General features: G+C 38.6%; 2 protein-coding genes across 4 annotated transcripts in view; one reads left to right on the forward strand and one right to left on the reverse strand.

The window, feature by feature from the left end:
• LOC136411058 (uncharacterized) overlaps window positions 1–18,438 on the reverse strand; it is a 138,450-nt gene that overhangs the window by 47,877 nt on the left and 72,135 nt on the right. The window lies entirely within an intron of this gene.
• Megf8 (multiple EGF like domains 8) lies at window positions 273–17,476 on the forward strand. Of its 3 annotated transcripts, none has more exons than XM_066393521.1 (39): window positions 273–477; window positions 559–773; window positions 1,490–1,647; window positions 1,944–2,194; window positions 2,423–2,537; window positions 2,680–2,911; window positions 2,964–3,178; window positions 3,491–3,869; window positions 4,100–4,485; window positions 4,842–5,096; window positions 5,448–5,643; window positions 5,756–5,897; window positions 5,959–6,215; window positions 6,353–6,514; window positions 6,816–7,214; window positions 7,317–7,580; window positions 7,843–8,041; window positions 8,307–8,583; window positions 8,790–9,054; window positions 9,422–9,451; window positions 9,511–9,724; window positions 9,782–9,915; window positions 9,974–10,245; window positions 10,303–10,484; window positions 10,546–10,690; window positions 10,751–10,879; window positions 11,008–11,160; window positions 11,225–11,394; window positions 11,455–11,551; window positions 11,612–12,000; window positions 12,056–12,272; window positions 12,441–12,598; window positions 12,655–12,860; window positions 13,160–13,373; window positions 13,844–13,955; window positions 14,366–14,573; window positions 14,626–14,773; window positions 16,146–16,497; window positions 17,216–17,476. In XM_066393521.1, the coding sequence occupies exons 1-39, from the start codon at window positions 322–324 to the stop codon at window positions 17,383–17,385; spliced, it is 8,223 nt and encodes a 2,740-aa protein (XP_066249618.1). In that variant the 5' UTR covers window positions 273–321; the 3' UTR covers window positions 17,386–17,476. The 3 variants fall into 3 exon arrangements, with proteins under 3 accessions (XP_066249618.1, XP_066249619.1, XP_066249620.1); XM_066393522.1 differs by having other exon boundaries at window positions 10,754–10,879; XM_066393523.1 differs by lacking the exon at window positions 9,422–9,451.

The raw sequence follows: 18,438 nt of genomic DNA on the forward strand, positions 1-18,438 counted from the left end.
TAAATATGTCAAAGAATTTTGGGACTGAGTGAGATAATTAAATCATCTTCAATTCATCCATACTCAAGATATACAGTGAAATCATTTATCTAATTATTTTGACACATTCTTCAGCCTATTATTGAAACAAACCAAATTTAATTATTATTTTGGAACATCTCACTTAAATAATGAATGCAAATCTGTGTTTCAAACCTGTTTATCCTGAAAAAAAAAAAAAAAAATTCATTATATAAAAAGTAGGGAAATGATTGGAAGTGTTTTTCTTCTAGATTTGAGTGGGTATAATCAAATATAATCTAAACCTGTACTACTTTCATTATGAAAGGGCCTTGCCCCATAAGTCTTTTCCTGGGAGTATTAATTTGGGGTGGAGTGGCAGTGACACAGCCAGGGCCATGTGATCGTAGCAGAAGAGTACTTAGTGCCCCAAGAGGTGTGCTGAGCACGGGACCTGCAGGAGCTAACTATACACAGGTAATAAATGCTGTGCTGTTGTTTTCTGTGTTGTATGGATCCTAAAATAGGGCTAAGTTTATTTGAATTTTGCTGTTTTAGGATAGCCACTGTGAGTGGCTTATAAAGTCTAACAGTTCAACAGAACGATTTATTTCTCTAACATTCCGAACCATGGGGACTGAGTGTGCTTATGATTATGTGTTTGTGTATGATGGATCTTCTTTTGCGGCCCCACTTTTAGGTAGTTTCAGTGGACGCACTGCTCCTCCAAAAGTCACTGCCTCATCTGGCAGCATGCTATTACTTCTGTACAGGTAAGCAAACTAAACAGTTACCAAATGTAGTTTCCTTGTTTATCTACACATTTAAAATGATGAAGGGCTGAAATGGTATAGTTTTAATAACCGAATAAACGATGTACATAATTGTTATTTATGCATAGCGGCCGTAATTTGGCGTTAATAATGCTTTCTAATGTCAATCACGGTCCTAGATAAGCGCTGCCTGAAAAACGCACGAATGTAAAATATATGAACAACTTTTTATAGTCGTCGCTATGTTAAGGCATCGCTCTCCTAGCAAATCCTAGTTTAGAAAGTAAACAAATAAACGCATCTCATTTCATGTCTTCGTGCCAATGAATGGGCATTCGACACTCATAATACCGCTGTGAGTATTAAAGATACAATAACATACTTTGGTGTTAAGCTATAATACTAAAATAACGATATCGTAGGACATAAAATGATTTTCGGATGATTCTTAAGTTCTCGGAGTGATATGGGGTTGTACTTTTCCCCTGTATATGCAATAAGAAATGGCAAAGACCGTATTTGACAAATTACTAAAGACACACACAGGTTGTTATTTTATGAAAGTACCTTGGTGGGGGCAGAATAACTAGTGATGTCTTTCATTGGTGGTTTTTAATTGAATGCATATTTTTTTATAATAGTTTTTGTATAAAAATGTAACTTTTTCATCTTTTCTGATAATATTTTGTTGAGTACTACACCCAGTGATCTTTCAGTGACACAAACTACGTGTTGGATGGTTTCCGAGCCGAATACACTATATCAGCCTGTCCTGGGAACTGCACTGGCAGGGGCTACTGTCTCAAAGGAAGATGTGTATGTAATGGAGCAGAATGGGGAGGTGCAGATTGTTCAAGACGACTGTGTCCCAATGGTTAGTTTTACTAGAGTAATAGACTTTTAATAACGATTCATAAAAACACTCACAGTTCAGCTTTGCCTTAAAATAATGCCCACTTAGGAAATTCAGAATATATATTTTTAAATAAATCTGCTGCATTAAAATTTCAGCGGATTGACCAAAATACGTCGATAAAACTATGGTATTCAAGCTCTTGAATATTTGTTAAATGTAAGGACTCATGTTATTACTTAAATATTGACGCATTGTGATCCTGCTGTTAAAGTCTTCCTCATTAGTAGATTTTTAATTTAATTTTATTGGCATAGATTGCGGCCGTCACGATCGGCCTGTTCGTGGTCATTGCAAGAAAGGGCGTTGTCTGTGCCGATCTGGATATTCGGGTCGGGCTTGTTCTCTTCCTGAAAAAGATCCTCAAGGGAACCGGTGGCATTTTTTGGCCCAATCCGGAGAAGGTCTTCGGCCACGAGCTGCACACTCAGCGGTCTACGTCGAACTTACAGATTCGCTGTATGTGTTCGGGGGATATGATTTGAATCATGTTTTGGGAGATTTAGTGGTGGGTTTAGATTTGAATTGTACTACTAGTGTTTTTCAAGCAAATAAGGTTTTGAAAATAGTTCTTAAAAAGCACCCATGTTTCGTAACTTTTTTTCAATTGGCGCGAGGGTAGCTATTATTAAAACACTCTGTGGTAATCCTAAATTGAAATACCGGCAAAACAATAATTGAAAAAAATATTTTATTTTCTTCAAGTCTATTCAAATATTTGATGCTGAATTTTTAGGTCTACAACTTCCAAAGCAGTAGTTGGAGGGATTTAGATGGAAACGAGCTTATGGACTGGGAATCCGTCGATCGGGTTGAACCTTCTGAGGCCGCCGATTTTATTGCACAGCAAGGTTAGGTCTAATCACATAATATTAAAGTTATTAAGGAAATTTCACTCAAACTAGCACGTAGAACGTGATGGGATTTCCAAATCTCAATATTCGATATTCCACATCTTAAGCAATGTATCCTAGTCATATTTCTGCATTTTAGGTTTCGAAACGTTGGGTCTTCCACGAAAATCCTTATTGGGAAACATCTTTTATGCCGTGGGTGACAATTCCAGTCGGTTTATGCGGCGACAAAGGCATAGCGGTAGAGGCTCTGGAAATGAAATACCTCTGGGACCTCCAGGAAGGTATGGACATGCGGCTTGTGCCGTTGCCAACGGCTTTGTACTATTTGGAGGCAAACTTGAGGATGGAAATTTGGCCAACGATTTATGGTAAATATGTTATGCATTTATATGCATGATATGATATATGTATGCCTTTCAGGTATTACAACGTCCAGACACGTCTATGGCACTTAAGAGGACAATTTTCTACCGAAAGTCCACCTTCGCTTACAAGACATACTTTGACTTGCGTGAACGACACTATCTATCTCTTTGGCGGTAGCACTCCTGATGGGGAGTTTTCGTCTCAGCTTTGGAGAGTAAAACTAAGACCGGACGATACCGAGCAGTGGGAAAAAGTTAAAGCTCGAGGAGGTAACACACATCAATAACATAACCAACCTGAAAATCGCAGATTGCAAACTGTCAGTACGACATACGAGTAGTTCTGGCGTCCTTTAAAAATTGTGCGTTCACCATATTTTCAAGAAACGTTATTTTAATCTGTAACAAATTCTTTGTAAATTAGGCGAGAAATAAAATAATATACAATGGGTATCCATTAGATATTGTTACAGTACTCGTTGACACTTTACAGACTTGGCAACTGAAATTGTCTAGTCTTTGTTAAATAGTATTGTAACAAGTCATTTATGGACTTCTGACTTAAATAGCTAATTCTGTTAGGAAAGCAGCTGGACATCAGAGTAGTAGCTCATACGACAGTTTATCACAATGCAACGAATTCTTTAATAGTCTACGGCGGAATTGTGGCGGGAGTGGCCCGATTCTCCAAGCTTTCTGACAGAACGTTTGCCTTCCAACTAGATCATAAGCACTGGACTGAAATACATTACACACGAGAACACTTTAGGGATAAATACGTTCCGAGAGAGAGAGCTTTTCATTCGGCTAATGTCTTTGGAAATTATCTCATTATTTTCGGAGGATATTCGCACAGGCATAATAAAGAAGAAATATGCTATGATAATCAGATGTATTTGTACCACTTGGGATGCCATACCTGGGTTAATACAGATATATTAGGCAACAACAATGATTCAAGGTAAAATCACGGTTTGTAAGCAACTGTTAAAAGAAATGATACCCGTCAGTCAATATTTAGTAATTCACTGCTATGACGGAATACAATGTTAGTTATTCTTACCTGTAACGGGACTATAACAGGTAAGGGTAAGTAAGCTGACTGACGCGGTAGCCTCGTCTTAGTTGATTTTGGCTCTCCTCAGTAAATACTGATTCAATTAATTTACTATCTCACTCTTTGTTTGCCAGGTATCCGAAGCAACAAGGTGTATTTGCTCACGCCTCCAGTGTTCGTAATTCGAATACTTTAATTCTCGTGGGTGGTTATCACGGCAACGTAAATAGTGACCTTTTGGCTTGGACTGCACCCTTGGCTTTACGGGGGATTCCACCGAAAGCGTGCACTCTTCATCAGTCGTTTGGCGAATGTGCTGCAGATCCGGAGTGCGGATGGTGCAGTGCTGATGACCGCTGTTATGGCAGAACCGTAGGAGCCAACTGCACAACTAACTTACAGACCGCCAGATGTCCAGGCGTATGTCCGGCGTTGCAGGACTGCCATTCATGTTTGATTCATGGACATTTACATGGTGGAGAAGAGGAAGTGGTACCCTTCTCTGCGTCTTATCGACTAGGTCAGTTTTTTGGGGCTTTTGCGAAATTATAATTCATAAATCTCGAAGTTGTGTAATAGATTTGTTCACCAAAAAAGCACTTCATCACATCTTAGTAACACCATGAAGTTAGGATTAGTACTATTGAGAGTGTCCCAGAAACATTGGTACAAAAGAGTATAGCGTACCAGCGGATAAAAATATATATAGAGGGTGTCAGTTTCTCGAGTTTAATCATCTCGGTAATCATAGAAGATACGAGCCTGATCAAATTGAGGCAAAATTGCGTAATTAGGAGTTCAATAATGTGTAAAAGTAGTAAAGCTATCTGCTGTAATAAAAATAATCAAAATATTAAGTAAAAGATTATCTTTAAGGTCTTGGTGAATGTGCATGGTGTGTTCAAAATGCACGATGCCATACTAGAGACGATCCTCATGGAACTTGTGGATCTCAAGTGGATAGTCCTAGCCAAACTTTGGGTTGGTGGGGTTCCCAAGGTCAAGAAATAAAAAAACCGTTAGACTGCGCTAATTTGGATCGTCGACCGGGCCTTACTTATATTAAGTATAATCATCCTCCGAATTATACCCAACCAGACAGTGTGACCACATTGAATGCCACAACCATTGGTAAGTAATATTGGACTGGATGCATTTTTTCGTATTAAATAGGGGGCGTTTAATTTTTTTGCAATTAATTTTTATTGTACGGGGTATAAAAGAGTTCTAAGGTCTGCCACATTTCCCAAATCCTTGATTATACATTTGAAGTATTTTACAGCTATAATTTCACACATTGTACATTTCCAACGAGAAGGAAAACACTTTACATCCCAAGAAATGTTTGGAACCTCTGGTTCAATCGATTGATTCGTAGATCATAGCGCGTTTGGTTAAATGGTAGGCGACCAAACCATACCATTATTATAAACAGTTTAATCCCACGCCAATCACCCTGTACATAATTTATGTTTAATTTAGATTACAACGGGGTCTTAAGCGTTTCACCAAGGAGCGACAGTATTACTGGCAAAATGGTTGCAACCTTAACCGGCTATCTTAGATTACCAGCTGCATGGAGTGAATCTATTAAAGTGTGCTCAAGTTATTCTTCAGCAACTGTAACTTTAGGAGAAACTAATGTAGCGAATTTTTCTACAGAACTGAAAGTTTGTCGGTAAGCACCAATCTACTTTAATTTTGCGCAATGTTCATTTTTCTCCGGTGATCACTTGGTTCATTTGAAAAATATAATGAAGTTAGGAGTAGTATATAAGAATGATTTTTAGAGATTCACCGTGGCCTGAAGGATTGCCAGAAGAACGCATTCCAGTTGATTTCCTCAGTATAAAAACTTTAGGACCTTTGTACAACCCTCATCAACTAAGCAGGATGGAGTTGCAACATTTTAAGCCTGATGAGACTCCAAAGGTTAGACATTATTTGCGCCATACAGGAATATTGAGTAAAAACACATACTTTTTGAACAAAGGTTTTTACCTTCGAATATCTGGAACCTTACGCCAATGGATCTTGTTCCCAATATGCAAACTGTTTGCACTGTTTGACGGATTCACAATGCGGTTGGTGTGAACTAACGTCTAGTTGCCAGTCTCGCAATGATAACGAGCAAGAAACGTGTAAAATGGACGGCGATTGGCGGTATTTAACTTTGATACCAGGCATGTGTCCGAACTGCAGCAACTTTATAAGTTGCACTTCGTGTGTCCAAACACAGTTATGTGAATGGTAAGTTAGTAATATTTTCACCAGGTGAGGATTCATCAGTATGTCGCATACTTATTTTTCTAAGGGGAATCTATCTGTATAGTGTGACACTAACATTTTAAATATAAAGAACATACACAATGTCCCTTTCTTTACAGGTGGGTGGAAGAGGCTCGCTGTACAAGAATGGGGCAGAGACCGGGATCTGTGGTGCGAATGGAACAATGTCCTACTCCCTGCTACCGAAGAAGTGGTTGTGATGAGTGTTTAGATCAAAAGGGAAGATGTGTCTGGTGTCAGGCTACACAGAAATGCTTTAGGTAATTAAAATGTTTCTATAGCCTGTCTAATCATTGTTGACTATTGTATCACCGTTTCTGAACTCATTTTTTTAACGTTCATTCTACTTTGATATTGATACTACAAACATATTCTGATATAAAATTAAAATACACACCTCATCTATGTTGAAATAGCTGTTTATGTAACTAGTTAAGAAATACATAATTATAAGTTAAATGACTTGTGATTGTTGCAAAACTTAGGACTATAAGTTGTGTCATCCTACGTGACGAACAGTCTAGCATCTTGGCTACTATTAACCGGTACATTTTTTTCTAGCTTCTCAGTATATACGAGTGAATACCAATTTGGACTTTGTCGCGAGTGGCTTGACCAAGCCTTTCCGTTGATAACCGCCCATGAAAATAGTTCTTTGACTCCGAAACCTCAAGAACGGTGCAAAGCTTGTACGGCATATACAAATTGTTCATCGTGCTTAAGCGCTCTAAGTTGCGGATGGTGCCATGACGTCAATAATCCAATGTCAGGAATGTGTGTGAGGGGAGACTTTCAACAACCGCACGTTGAATGCTCTGTGGCCCTTGGAGGGCGCGAAGCCAAATGGGCTTATGCACAATGTCCCGATGTCGACGAGTGCGGTTTGGGTTTACACGACTGTCACTCTCAAGCAGAGTGCACTAATACAGATGGGTCGTTTAGTTGCCATTGCAGAAAAGGGTAAGCTGTTGTGTCTACATCTGCAATGCTTACATAAAATACTACATTGATTGATTATAATTTTAAGGTTTAATTTGTCATGAAAAATGTCATACTTTTCAGGTACATTGGTGATGGAAGATCGTCTTGCGTCAGAACCTGCTACAATGTATGTGTTCATGGGACATGCCAAGGAGAACCCGATTACAAGTGCATATGCGACGTTGGATGGTACGGAGACGATTGCTCAAAAAACTGTGGTTGTAACAAACATTCAGCGTGTCCTGAAGGGTACCAAATTTGTGAGGAGTGCCAGGACAATACTATGGGAAAGTTTTGTCAGTACTGTCGGCCTGGTAGTTACGGCAACGCCACAACAGATATTGGGTATGAGAATGATAGTATATTGTGGTGATTAGAAACAAGATGAATGCAATCAGTTGATATACGTAATCAGCTTTGCTCATTGCTATTTTTCCATAACATCCGATATTTTTCATATATCAAAACTTAATTTTTTTGCTACAAATAGCGGAACTTTTACTGAATTCAACCATCGCTTACCGTTTCCTAGATATCAATAACACTACTTGAATATCCTGTATACTGACACAATTTGTTAAACTGGATAATGAACTTATCACTTTAGGTGCAAAAAATGCGAATGCAATGGGCATGGCGATGTAGATAATGGGGAATGCGATATTGAGACAGGAGAATGTTTCTGTCAAGATAATACTGAAGGCCAGCACTGCGAGAGATGTAGGCCAAACTATTCCGGAGATCCTAGGAATGGGCAACAGTGTTATTATCAATGCGAGGCCAGAGGGGTTCTGACAGAACCGAAGGTAGTGTGAAATCGCATGTTACAACATTTTCTATGTCTCCGCATTTAAATTCATTCATGTCCGCTTTGTTTTGTTTTGTGCATGAATCGTATCTTGAATTAGTATATATTTTTAATAAGAAATTCAACACAGATTTGAAGTTTAATCATGTAGATGATTCATTGATCGTGTATCATACAATCATATTTTCGCTTTTCCAACTTTTACCCTTCTAGGCATAGGTCCAATCTTTTTACTAGCTAAGATTTTCGATATCGTATTTCAGGGTCAAGGCATCAGTTCTCTACAAAACTATTTGCCCCCAAGAGGTGGTCCGCCCATTCGCGAGTGTCTGTGGATTATCAAACCAGATGTCGATTACGGCACACCAATAATTCAGTTACAAATTAATGCTACTCAACTAAACGTAACATGCGGTGAGAACGCAGTGTATGTCTATGATGGATTGCCAGAATTGGTAGATATGGGCAGTCAGAGTGCTTTAACCGCTGTTTTTTGTACTGAGGAAGCTACACCTACAGCCATCGTGGAGTCAAGAACAGGTAAATGGATTCTTAGTTGAGTATCTTGAGATCCTCTGCTGTAATACTAGAGCTGTTGCAGCTGACGTGAATTTTCAATTTGCAAAATTTGATCACAATTCATATTTTACATTCTCCTGAAAAGTGTGCGGAATTTGCGAAAATTCGTGGGTAAAACAAGACGAGGGTTATTTCAAAACTTGACTGGACTTCGTATGTTATTTCAGGGCACCTCACTGTTCATTATAAACAAGGCCCACCAAATGAAAGTTTCAGTGCTTTGTATAAAGTGCTGAGCTGCGATTCTTGCAGTGCTCCAAGGGTATGTCGCGAGGGACAATGTTTGTGCCAAGAAGGCTTTGTAGGGTCCTCTTGCGAGCAACAAATCTGCCCGGATAACTGTAGTTACGCTCTGGGGCGCGGCAGCTGTGACAAAAATTATGGCAGGTGTTTGTGTTCGGATGGCTGGACTGGGCCTGCTTGTAACATAACGTAAGTGTTCTTATTTAATTTACTTACAGGATGACACACTCCTGTAAGTTCTGTATATTTGGAAGTCGAGATGTTAGCTAAAGGAAAATAGTTAACGGCCAGTTTTATAAGTCACGTTTACTTACTTGGTTTCAGTTAAGCATTATTAGTTGACGATATTATCTCGTTTTACCCGTCACCGTTACTGACAATCAAAAGCTTAACCTTGACGCATGCCTGTGACACATCGCATCTTAAGGTTATTTGAATCTTAACATTAGATAAGTTAAATTTGGTTTCCCAATCAGTTATTTAAAATAATCTTACCTTTGTTCAAACGTACCGTATCGGTTCCTTATAAAACGCTATTTTTCTAATGCCGCCTCAGGTTTCACCTGTGGACTAGATTCGAATTTTTGTAAGTCACAACGTCGAGAACTAAGATCACGGTACTCATCTCTTTGTAACTTGCTTTAGGGAGACAAAATTGCAACTGGTGTTCATAGAACTTTTCAATACCGAACGGCTGTCAGATGGCTTTGATCATTTAAGAAAAACCCTTCCGCGTTTTGGTCATTCATTAGTTTCCGATAGAAGAGGTTCGCTGTGGATGTTTGGAGGATATTCTCTCAGCCACGGACCTTTGAATGACATTCGAATGTTTGATACCAAAAATATTAGTTGGATTCAGGTGATATATCGTAGCTCTTTGGGTTTATTAGAAGTTATTGATTTAATTAAATAATAGGTTACTGTGGAGTCCACTGCAGATGCCAGGATGCCTCAAGGGCGGTACTTTCATGGTGCAGACATCGTCCACTCGAAACAATCGATATTTGTTTTTGGCGGATTGACTAAACCTCATAAGAATGTAAAGAATAGGTACATATTGGTAAACTTTAAATGCTGTTTCATTTATGGGAAGTTTCGTTTTTCTCAGAACGCTTAACGATTTCTGGCAATTTGACATTCAAAATCAGCGTTGGAGCGAGGTAGAATCGCCTTACAGTCACTTAAAATCTATTTCCCCGTATTGGACAACAGACAAGTGGCCTCCGACACTCTACGGGCACACGTTGACCTTTTATAGAAATGCAGATAGAGAAGAATTCTTCATTTTAATTGGCGGAGACTCTCCTTATTATGGGTTTTTAAACACCGTATGGGAGTATACGATTGAAAGTAATACTTGGAGACCAGTGTCTACTAAAGGTAAAGAAATTTGGCTGCTACCTGCATAATAATTTAAATTTCACGTATACCTCACAGGAAAGGGCCCCCCAGGAGTTTTTGGCCACACCACCGTATTTCATTCTCAAACTAACAGTCTCTACGTATTTGGAGGCTATGTGTATGACAAGCAAGTAAGCGTAATGTCGAATAGTCTTTATCGTTTGGAATATGAAACAAAAACCTGGATTGAGTTAACCGGTAGTAATTTTCGGAACGTGGTAAGTAAACTTTCGACCTCTTTCCTCTCGTACATTCCTTTAAAGTTATGCACTGCTTTAGCCAAAGCCGAGATTTTTCCATTCCGCGGTCAGCATTGATCAATACATGCTGGTCTTAGGAGGACGGATTTACCCCTGGAATGCTACAGATGCTGTCTACGCCTTTTCGTACACTTGCAATCAATGGATAAACTTGATGACTAGCGGTGAGTTAGAGAATAGTTACTGTTTAAATTGCACTAAACAGGAACTCTTCCTTTGTTCAGCAGTTGAGAAGATAGGCCCTTTGCCCAGGCAAACTTATGCCCAAGCAATGACTGTGGAGCCCGATGGTGATGCTGCATATGTAATTGGAGGTTGGGGATTTGACTCTGAAGCCACTGTATTAAAAATTGGTTAGTTTACGAACAACAGTAATTTCTTTTAAAAAGGATACATCTTAGGGAAACTTCCATCTTTTTCTTTAATTATAAGTTCTGGAAACGGCATGCTTTTATAGCATTTCTATCTCTTACCTACATAGAATTGCCTGTCGATATTTGCAATCTCTTCTCTACCAAGTCGACCTGTCTAAGAGTTCCAGGTTGCGGCTACTGCGCAAATCAACTTAATAACGCCACTATATCTCAGATATGTCACAAAAACACACTGGAGTGCCCTCTTGATAGTGGGAATGGTAAAATTGTTTCTATGAAAAAGTAAGCATATCAACTGTAGTATTCCCTCATTTTATTTCCAAGGATCTCGTCTTTCGAATACCGGACATGTCTGCGAAGGTGCCGTTCAATATCCAAGTGGAAATTGTTCTTCCATCACCGATTGTGCCACATGTAGTCTTACTCCCGGTTGTGTTTTTTGTAACGGTACCAACTCGTGCGTTACTTCTATGGAGACGGAGTGTGCCTCTCAGGTATAAATTGTCTAAATTAATTACACTAAACGACGTTGCGAACGATACAAATTGGTTTAGGTATGTCCATTTAGTAGATGCGTAGCAACAGACTGCATACAATGCCATCAACTGCCTGGCTGCGAATGGAATATTTCTAGAAAGAAATGCGAAGTTTGTAAGTTGCCATTTATGCAATGCTCAGTGACAAGTTATCGAAGAATTTCTTTCCTTTCAGCTATTACAAACCACGAATCAACAAGTCAGGCAACGCCCATTATAGGTGTTTGTCCTGCTGCCTGCACCTCGCACCAAACATGTGTTGATTGTCTTACGGCTCCTGGTTGCCATTGGTCAACTCATTTGCGTGAATGTATAAGTTCCGCCTCTCAATCGGCTTATTGTGCGGGAGGTGTGTGTGGATTGGTTCTTGAAGAGAACGATTCTTCTCATTGTCCAGAGCCATGTCATGCATTCACTCAGTGCGCCAGCTGTTTACGGCACGGCCCCTGCGGATGGTGTGCAGCACCCGGAGAAGGCGGGGAAGGAATATGCGCGGAAGGAAACAGCCAAAGACCCATGAAAGGGGATTGTTTTAAGGTTATGGACGAGAATCAGAATTTGCTGGTAAGTTATATTTTGATGTTGTGATTGTTATTTTTACGATTGATATGCTTCGTAGGAAAGTGAAGCTGAACAAGACGACATAATTGTTAATGTTACTCTACAATATTCTTGGCATTATGTGAAGTGTCCCAAGGAAAACGAGTGCTTAAATGGACACCACAACTGTGCTGATGAATCAGAGATTTGCGTAGATTTAGACGACGGTTATGAATGCAAATGTGGGGAAGGTTACAAAGCTGGACCTGCAGGGTGCGAGCCGGTTTGCTTGCAAGGTGAGTTATATATTTTAGTTGTCAGTTGATTAATGAAGACATTTATTTTATAAGGCTTTCATTTCCTAATATGTAATTGATATACCTACTTGAGGTTATTTTACTCATTATTCTTTACTCATGTTGAAGCCAATAAGTAAAGTTTTAAATTTTGATATAACTATGTAGGTTGTGTTCGTGGTCGATGTGTCGCACCTTCCCAATGTGAGTGCGATTTTGGATACGTTGGCGCTAATTGCTCCATTCAATGTCTCTGCAATGGGCATTCAAACTGTGAAGGACCCGATAAGTTGGACTCTTGCATTGAGTGCTATAATAATACTATGGTAAATTAACCGTTTGATTGATACTCAATTTGCATTCAAAATTATGTACTTTCCAGGGTGACCGTTGTCAATATTGTAAGCCATTATTCGTCGGCGATCCTGCTAATAGAACGCCATGCGTGCCATGCATGGAGTATTGTCATGACCATTCAGCATATTGTGTTGACCCAGCCGACGGTATTCAACCCAGTGACTATGTTGACAAGGAAACATTACTCGCAACTTTGACTGTAGGACCGAAGACTGTGGCCCGGTGTTTAAGGTATGACCCAAATCTTGAACAAATTATTGCTAGTTCTATGCTGATTATTCGGCCTCATTTATTCTCAAAAAAGAGTATTTAAGACAAACTAAGGCTGCAAACTTGTAATATTGAAGATGGTAAATTTGATTATAGTATCGAGTTTCAATATTGTAAATTGTCGGCCTTGGCTTGCTATAAATCGTCCATGATCGGATAGGTGATTTCGGTCTGATTTTATATATAGTTTAAATAGTTTATTTTGCTGTGACATTCCTCAGTTTCGTCAGTCAACAATGACATTTTTTTAATATCTTTAGATGTTCCAATAATACCACCGGAGAAAGGTGCGAAAAATGCATCCCGGGAAATTTCAGGGGTTCGGAAGAACTTCGTGGTCCCTGCCGCCCCTGCGACTGCCACGGACATGGTTCCATCTGTGACGCAGTTACCGGAGATCAGTGCGATTGTCAGAATAACACTGTTAGCGATGAATGCGGCCAGGGCAGAAATTTGGCTCAGCCCTGCTGGCAGGTAAGGATGTTCCATGTTTTGACTTTTTCCATTAAATATTTCTTTAATTCTTAATCCTTAGTTAATTAAGAGTTAGAAAATATTATGTTTTTAACTTCTTAATGATTGATAAATAATAATTAAGGATAAAGAAGTTGGATAAACACAGCCTTGTATCCGAAATCTGTAGAAAGTCTTAGACACATGACATATTCATACAGGTATTTTCGAAGTAACGTCAAGGGAAAATCAAGTATTTTTACAGCTAAATGGTGTTCTATACTGTAAAAGCATTGGGCGAGGTGAAAAATCAGTTTCCTTCAAAAGTTTGAACAATAATTCCATTCGTATGGCATCAATACACTCATAAAAAAACAAAAATTACTTGGAGCTTTCGTGCTTTCAATTTACTTATTTCATTTCAATTTACAAATAAACGTACGGCATACTTTCTCTCGGACCGCATTACACAAGAGTCTATTACCTTTTAGGTCCAGTGCTCTAGGTGTCGAGAAGGGTTCTTGGGCACCCCGACTAGAGGCCGCCAATGTTATAGGCAAATGTCAGTTGACAATAAGATGTGTTTCGATGCCAAATCTATCGGTAAGTTGAATACTTAGTTTAAGTTCTATTATACTTTATTAAGGGCCAAACTACTAATATTTTGTTAAATTTAACATGAAACTAATGTTCATAGAAACCAAGCACATGAACAACATCCAGGCTTTATTCCAAAATTTCTCTGGAAATTAACCGGTAGTTAAAGTTGACAGCATATTAATAATTTACCTCTTAATGGTCAAAGTATTAACGTGCTGTTAACTTCAACTTCATACTAATTTTCGTAGAAATATTGAAATAAAATTTTAGCGTTAGTGAGATTCTTTGTTTCTATGAAAACTAGGGTGAAGTTCAAGTTGAACGGCATACTAGTAATATGGTTTTAATAAAAAAATCATACTGAAATAAGATTAATAAGATACTAACACTAAAATTTTATTTAAACTTTTCAGATGAATGCAAAAGTCCGAAACCACTAAACCCAGGGGAATTAGTATTTTTTGTCATTCAGCCTCGGTTCATGAACGTAGACATTCGAATCGTTATTGATGTGACATTTGGTAAACTAAATGTTTTTATGAGCACCCACGACGATACTTATGTGGCGTTCCCGAATGTGACCACTGGATTAAATGACATCCGTTTGAATGAGAATTACAGGTTGGTATTATTAATAGTAAATTTCAATTCTTTTGAATCAATTCCCTTCTAGGGCCTTTGAAAATGGTACACTGAGATCCGAGGACCTTCACATAAGTAAAGAAGCCACGGGGCTTCGTACTTACATCACAATCGTTCAACCTCGAACTATTTTGACAGTTACGAGTCTGGAGGCCAGATTGGTTATTACATTGCCTGAGGTGTGATACATGTAAATTATGAAATACGCTACTGTTCTGACCACTTACATTACTCCCGATACTAAGGCTTTTGCGCACATAATTAAAAGTAGCCTTCAGGAACTGACTGAAACATATCCCAATATGTCAATTTGGCTTTAAAGCGAAAAACCAACTGCTCTTTTGACCAACGACATACTACTAACACAACTAAACGGTAGAAGATCAGCAAGTATATTTATGTATGTTAATGAGGCATTTGAAAGTGTCTGATATAGAGGTTTACTTTCCGAATTATACAAACTTCAAATGCCAAAATACCTATTTTGTATAATCAAAAATGTATTGAAGAACACACAACTATATAGAAATAGGAATTCACGACTCTTCTTGTCTTTTTTTCGTCCAAACAAGTGTTCAGGGATTGTCGGGTTAACCTTTCCTTTATACTGTATACTGTCATAGTACATACAACCGTAGCTTAAAGATCAACAAACATATATACTAAACAGCATACACATTGCAATATGCAGACGATATTGCACTCATTGCACATGACAAAACAACAGAGAAAGCGGTAAAAAGATTTTAGACACTAACAGACAACACAATTACATGGTTCTGTTAATTGATGTTATATTATATATTAGTCATATACAGGGTGTTAGGAAAAGTTGGTACAAAATTTAAGATCAATGTAGTCAAAAAACAGTAAAAAAAGTTCCTATCAATATTGGTTTGACAGAGCACCGTTACTGAGATATGGCCCTCCAAAGGACTTTTAGTATTTGGATATTTGATAAAATAACTTTCTGGTTAAGATAATGAAATTAAAAATTCTCAGTAACGGTGCTCAGTCGGACCAATATTGATAGGAACTTTTTTTACTATTTTTGGCTATACATTAATCTCTTTAGTTTTATATCAACTTTTTTAAACACCCTGTATACGTATACAGGTATGAAAAGTTCAAATAGAAACATAAGGACTGCACAAGTTTTAAAATGCCTCCAACAAAAACCAACGAAGTGGGCAGAGCCAATCAGATCAGCGTCTTCACTTTGATGATTAGATTAGTATCGATTTCGCTGCTTTCGCGACAACGAAATTTTTTTTAAATATTACAGTCAAAAAGCAGCAATGTAAATAAATTAAAAAAAAAATTAATCCATCACTAGAATTTATGTTAGTAAAAATTCTGAAACGGTAAAAGATCTGGTAACACAGGACTGACGTCGCTCACGTCAACCACTAACCTTGCAACCCGCTTCGTCGGTCTTTGTCGGAGGCATATTATACCTTACGCAGTCATTCCACTTGCACAATCTCTATGTTTCCACTTGAACTGGTGATACTTGTATACATATATCACTTAGCGGAAAATTGTGTTTAGGAAAATCACAAGCTGGAAACTACACGTTTCTTCCTGATCCTGCAATCGGCTGATGATCAGCAAGCATCCTATGGTGTTGTGTTTTCGCGACAAGATCAGCTGCATATCGACTTATTCGTCTTTTTCTCTGTTTTCTTTTCCGTTTTCTTCCTCTTTCTGGCTGCCTGCGTGGTCGCCTGGAAGGCCAAACAGGCGGCTGATGCACGACATGCTCGCCGTCGCCACGTTGTTGAGATGCTCCACATGGCTAAACGTCCCTTCGCCTGCGCCACGTTGGACCTCAACACTAGGATGCCCAGTGGCAAGAAGAATGCCCATTATGACGTCAGACCCGTTGCCATCGAACCCACAGGTTCGTAGTTTAATCTTAAATTTAAGTGCTGGGGAAAACATGCAAGACAAACATACTTTTGGATGATTTTTGAAGCAAGATATTCTTGAAATGTGACGAAGACGTTTGGATTATTCATGGTGATGTGATAAACAACAAGAACTAACGTTCTTGTTAGTTCAGATTTCTACCCTACGTTCAGGCCATCAAATCACACTGAACAACTACGCTGACGTTTTGGTTGTTTAGAAGGCTGTAGACTACATGGGTAGACGCTTCCAAAAGTGCTACGGTCACGTCAATCTTTCAACTTTGATTTGTCATTTGAGATGTGAAGATCGAGAAGTTTGTTAACTGAGACAAAATAACGTCGTTTCTAAAGGCGCTATTAACTGCTGTAACTGCTAACGAAGATGTTTCCTAAAATAACTATAAGCTAACCCGAAAGCGTGTGGTTCTCCTTTAAGAGGGATCAACTGTGATTGTTTACAACTGCATGTGATCTCGGAAAATTCGCCCTTATCACATAACCATGAATGGTTTTGGTGATAATAAGTGCAATCTAAGTATTCTTGTGTGTGACTAATAATTAACGATTAATTAATGCTCAATTTCCTCGGTAGAGAAGTGTGCATCACGGGCAAAGCCAGTGGCGCATCTCTTAAGAGGATAATTCACATTATATCCAAGTACAATACTGTATTTTGTTCATGGCTAAACATCTGTATTTATTTTGTAGGCGATGGGGTAGCCGCTGTAGCGACTGTCTTCGTGAGTCTCCCCGGAGGACAAAATCTCCCTGTAAAGTTAGCTCTAGCTTCTTCCTTGATATTGTTAGTCCGACAATTTCCAACAAGTAGTCGAATATTTTTGAGGAGGCGATCTTTACACGCCATCCCTCCCACCTAGATATACTCATGGCATGTATATGTTTGTCCATATTATTATTATTTTAAGGTTTTGTTATTATTTATAAGAATTATACATCTGTTTTTATAAATCGAGATGGTTTTATTTTCCCACTCACAAATGAGCACACTGCTCGTTTGCACTGACATATTAAAGGGTCGCTTAATTTTAATGGAATTAAATCTTCAAATTTGTTGCATCGATATATAAGTTGATGTATTTTGCTTGCTGGCAGGTATCCATAGTTTCAAAGTTAGAATTTCAGAAACTAATGTTAATCATATTTTCTAAACTATTTCACATCATTGTGGCCAAATTTAACTCTTTGCGTGCAAGAACATGAGAGACCTCTTCAACCTCTAAGTTTCATTGGATATCAATCGGTTTGGATTTATTGTCCACATTTACTATTACTAAACAAATATTTACTCTTTGAAGGGTTTTGGGTGTCGCTGATTTGACTGATTTTGAGATCCCTTTTTATCGTGCCGTTCCTGACAACCAACCAAAAGCTCCTACTTGCAGAGCAATACCGCTCTTAGTGTCAGGTTTTCCACTACATAAAGCTTTTAATGCAACTTGGCTGTATAACCCCATGGTGGGGATGCATATGTGAGCTGTGGTTGAATGACGGTCTTAATGACCGTGATTTTGTTCCTCGTGGTCGGTTTGAAGTTTCTTTTTATCATGGGAAAAGCTTCGCCGTTATGTTCAGACTTGTATCTGCTCTTTGTGCCTTGTTCCTGGTCTTTTCTATGTGCTTTTGCCTCAGTAGTTTCTTATCCAAGTCTTGTCCTAGGCACGTTACCGTATTGCTTCATTGTGTGTCCTTGATTTCCACTTCATCTTTGACTCTCATCTTCCTCCTCCATTTGAAGGCGTGGTCTGGGTCTTTTCCGCCTTGACATCGATCTTCTACTTTGAGACCATTTTTCTAGTGTGGTAATTTCCTCCTGGAAGTACCTAACTAGCATCTATGGCCAATATTGCTGTGTTATATGCATATAGTGTGTCAAACTTTGGATTGCTTATAACTTTGAAGATTGAACATTT

Source organism: Euwallacea similis, chromosome 9 (genome assembly GCF_039881205.1).
Source record: "Euwallacea similis isolate ESF13 chromosome 9, ESF131.1, whole genome shotgun sequence".
Taxonomy (NCBI): domain Eukaryota; kingdom Metazoa; phylum Arthropoda; class Insecta; order Coleoptera; family Curculionidae; genus Euwallacea; species Euwallacea similis.

Excerpts from the sequence above, each read along its gene's own strand:
- Megf8 (XM_066393521.1), top strand. The coding sequence starts at position 322 with ATGAAAGGGCCTTGCCCCATAAGTCTTTTCCTGGGAGTATTAATTTGG. Across the intron at positions 9,916-9,973 it reads CATAAGAATGTAAAGAATAG|AACGCTTAACGATTTCTGGC; the intron begins GTACATATTGGT and ends CGTTTTTCTCAG. Across the intron at positions 10,691-10,750 it reads GATAAACTTGATGACTAGCG|CAGTTGAGAAGATAGGCCCT; the intron begins GTGAGTTAGAGA and ends TCCTTTGTTCAG.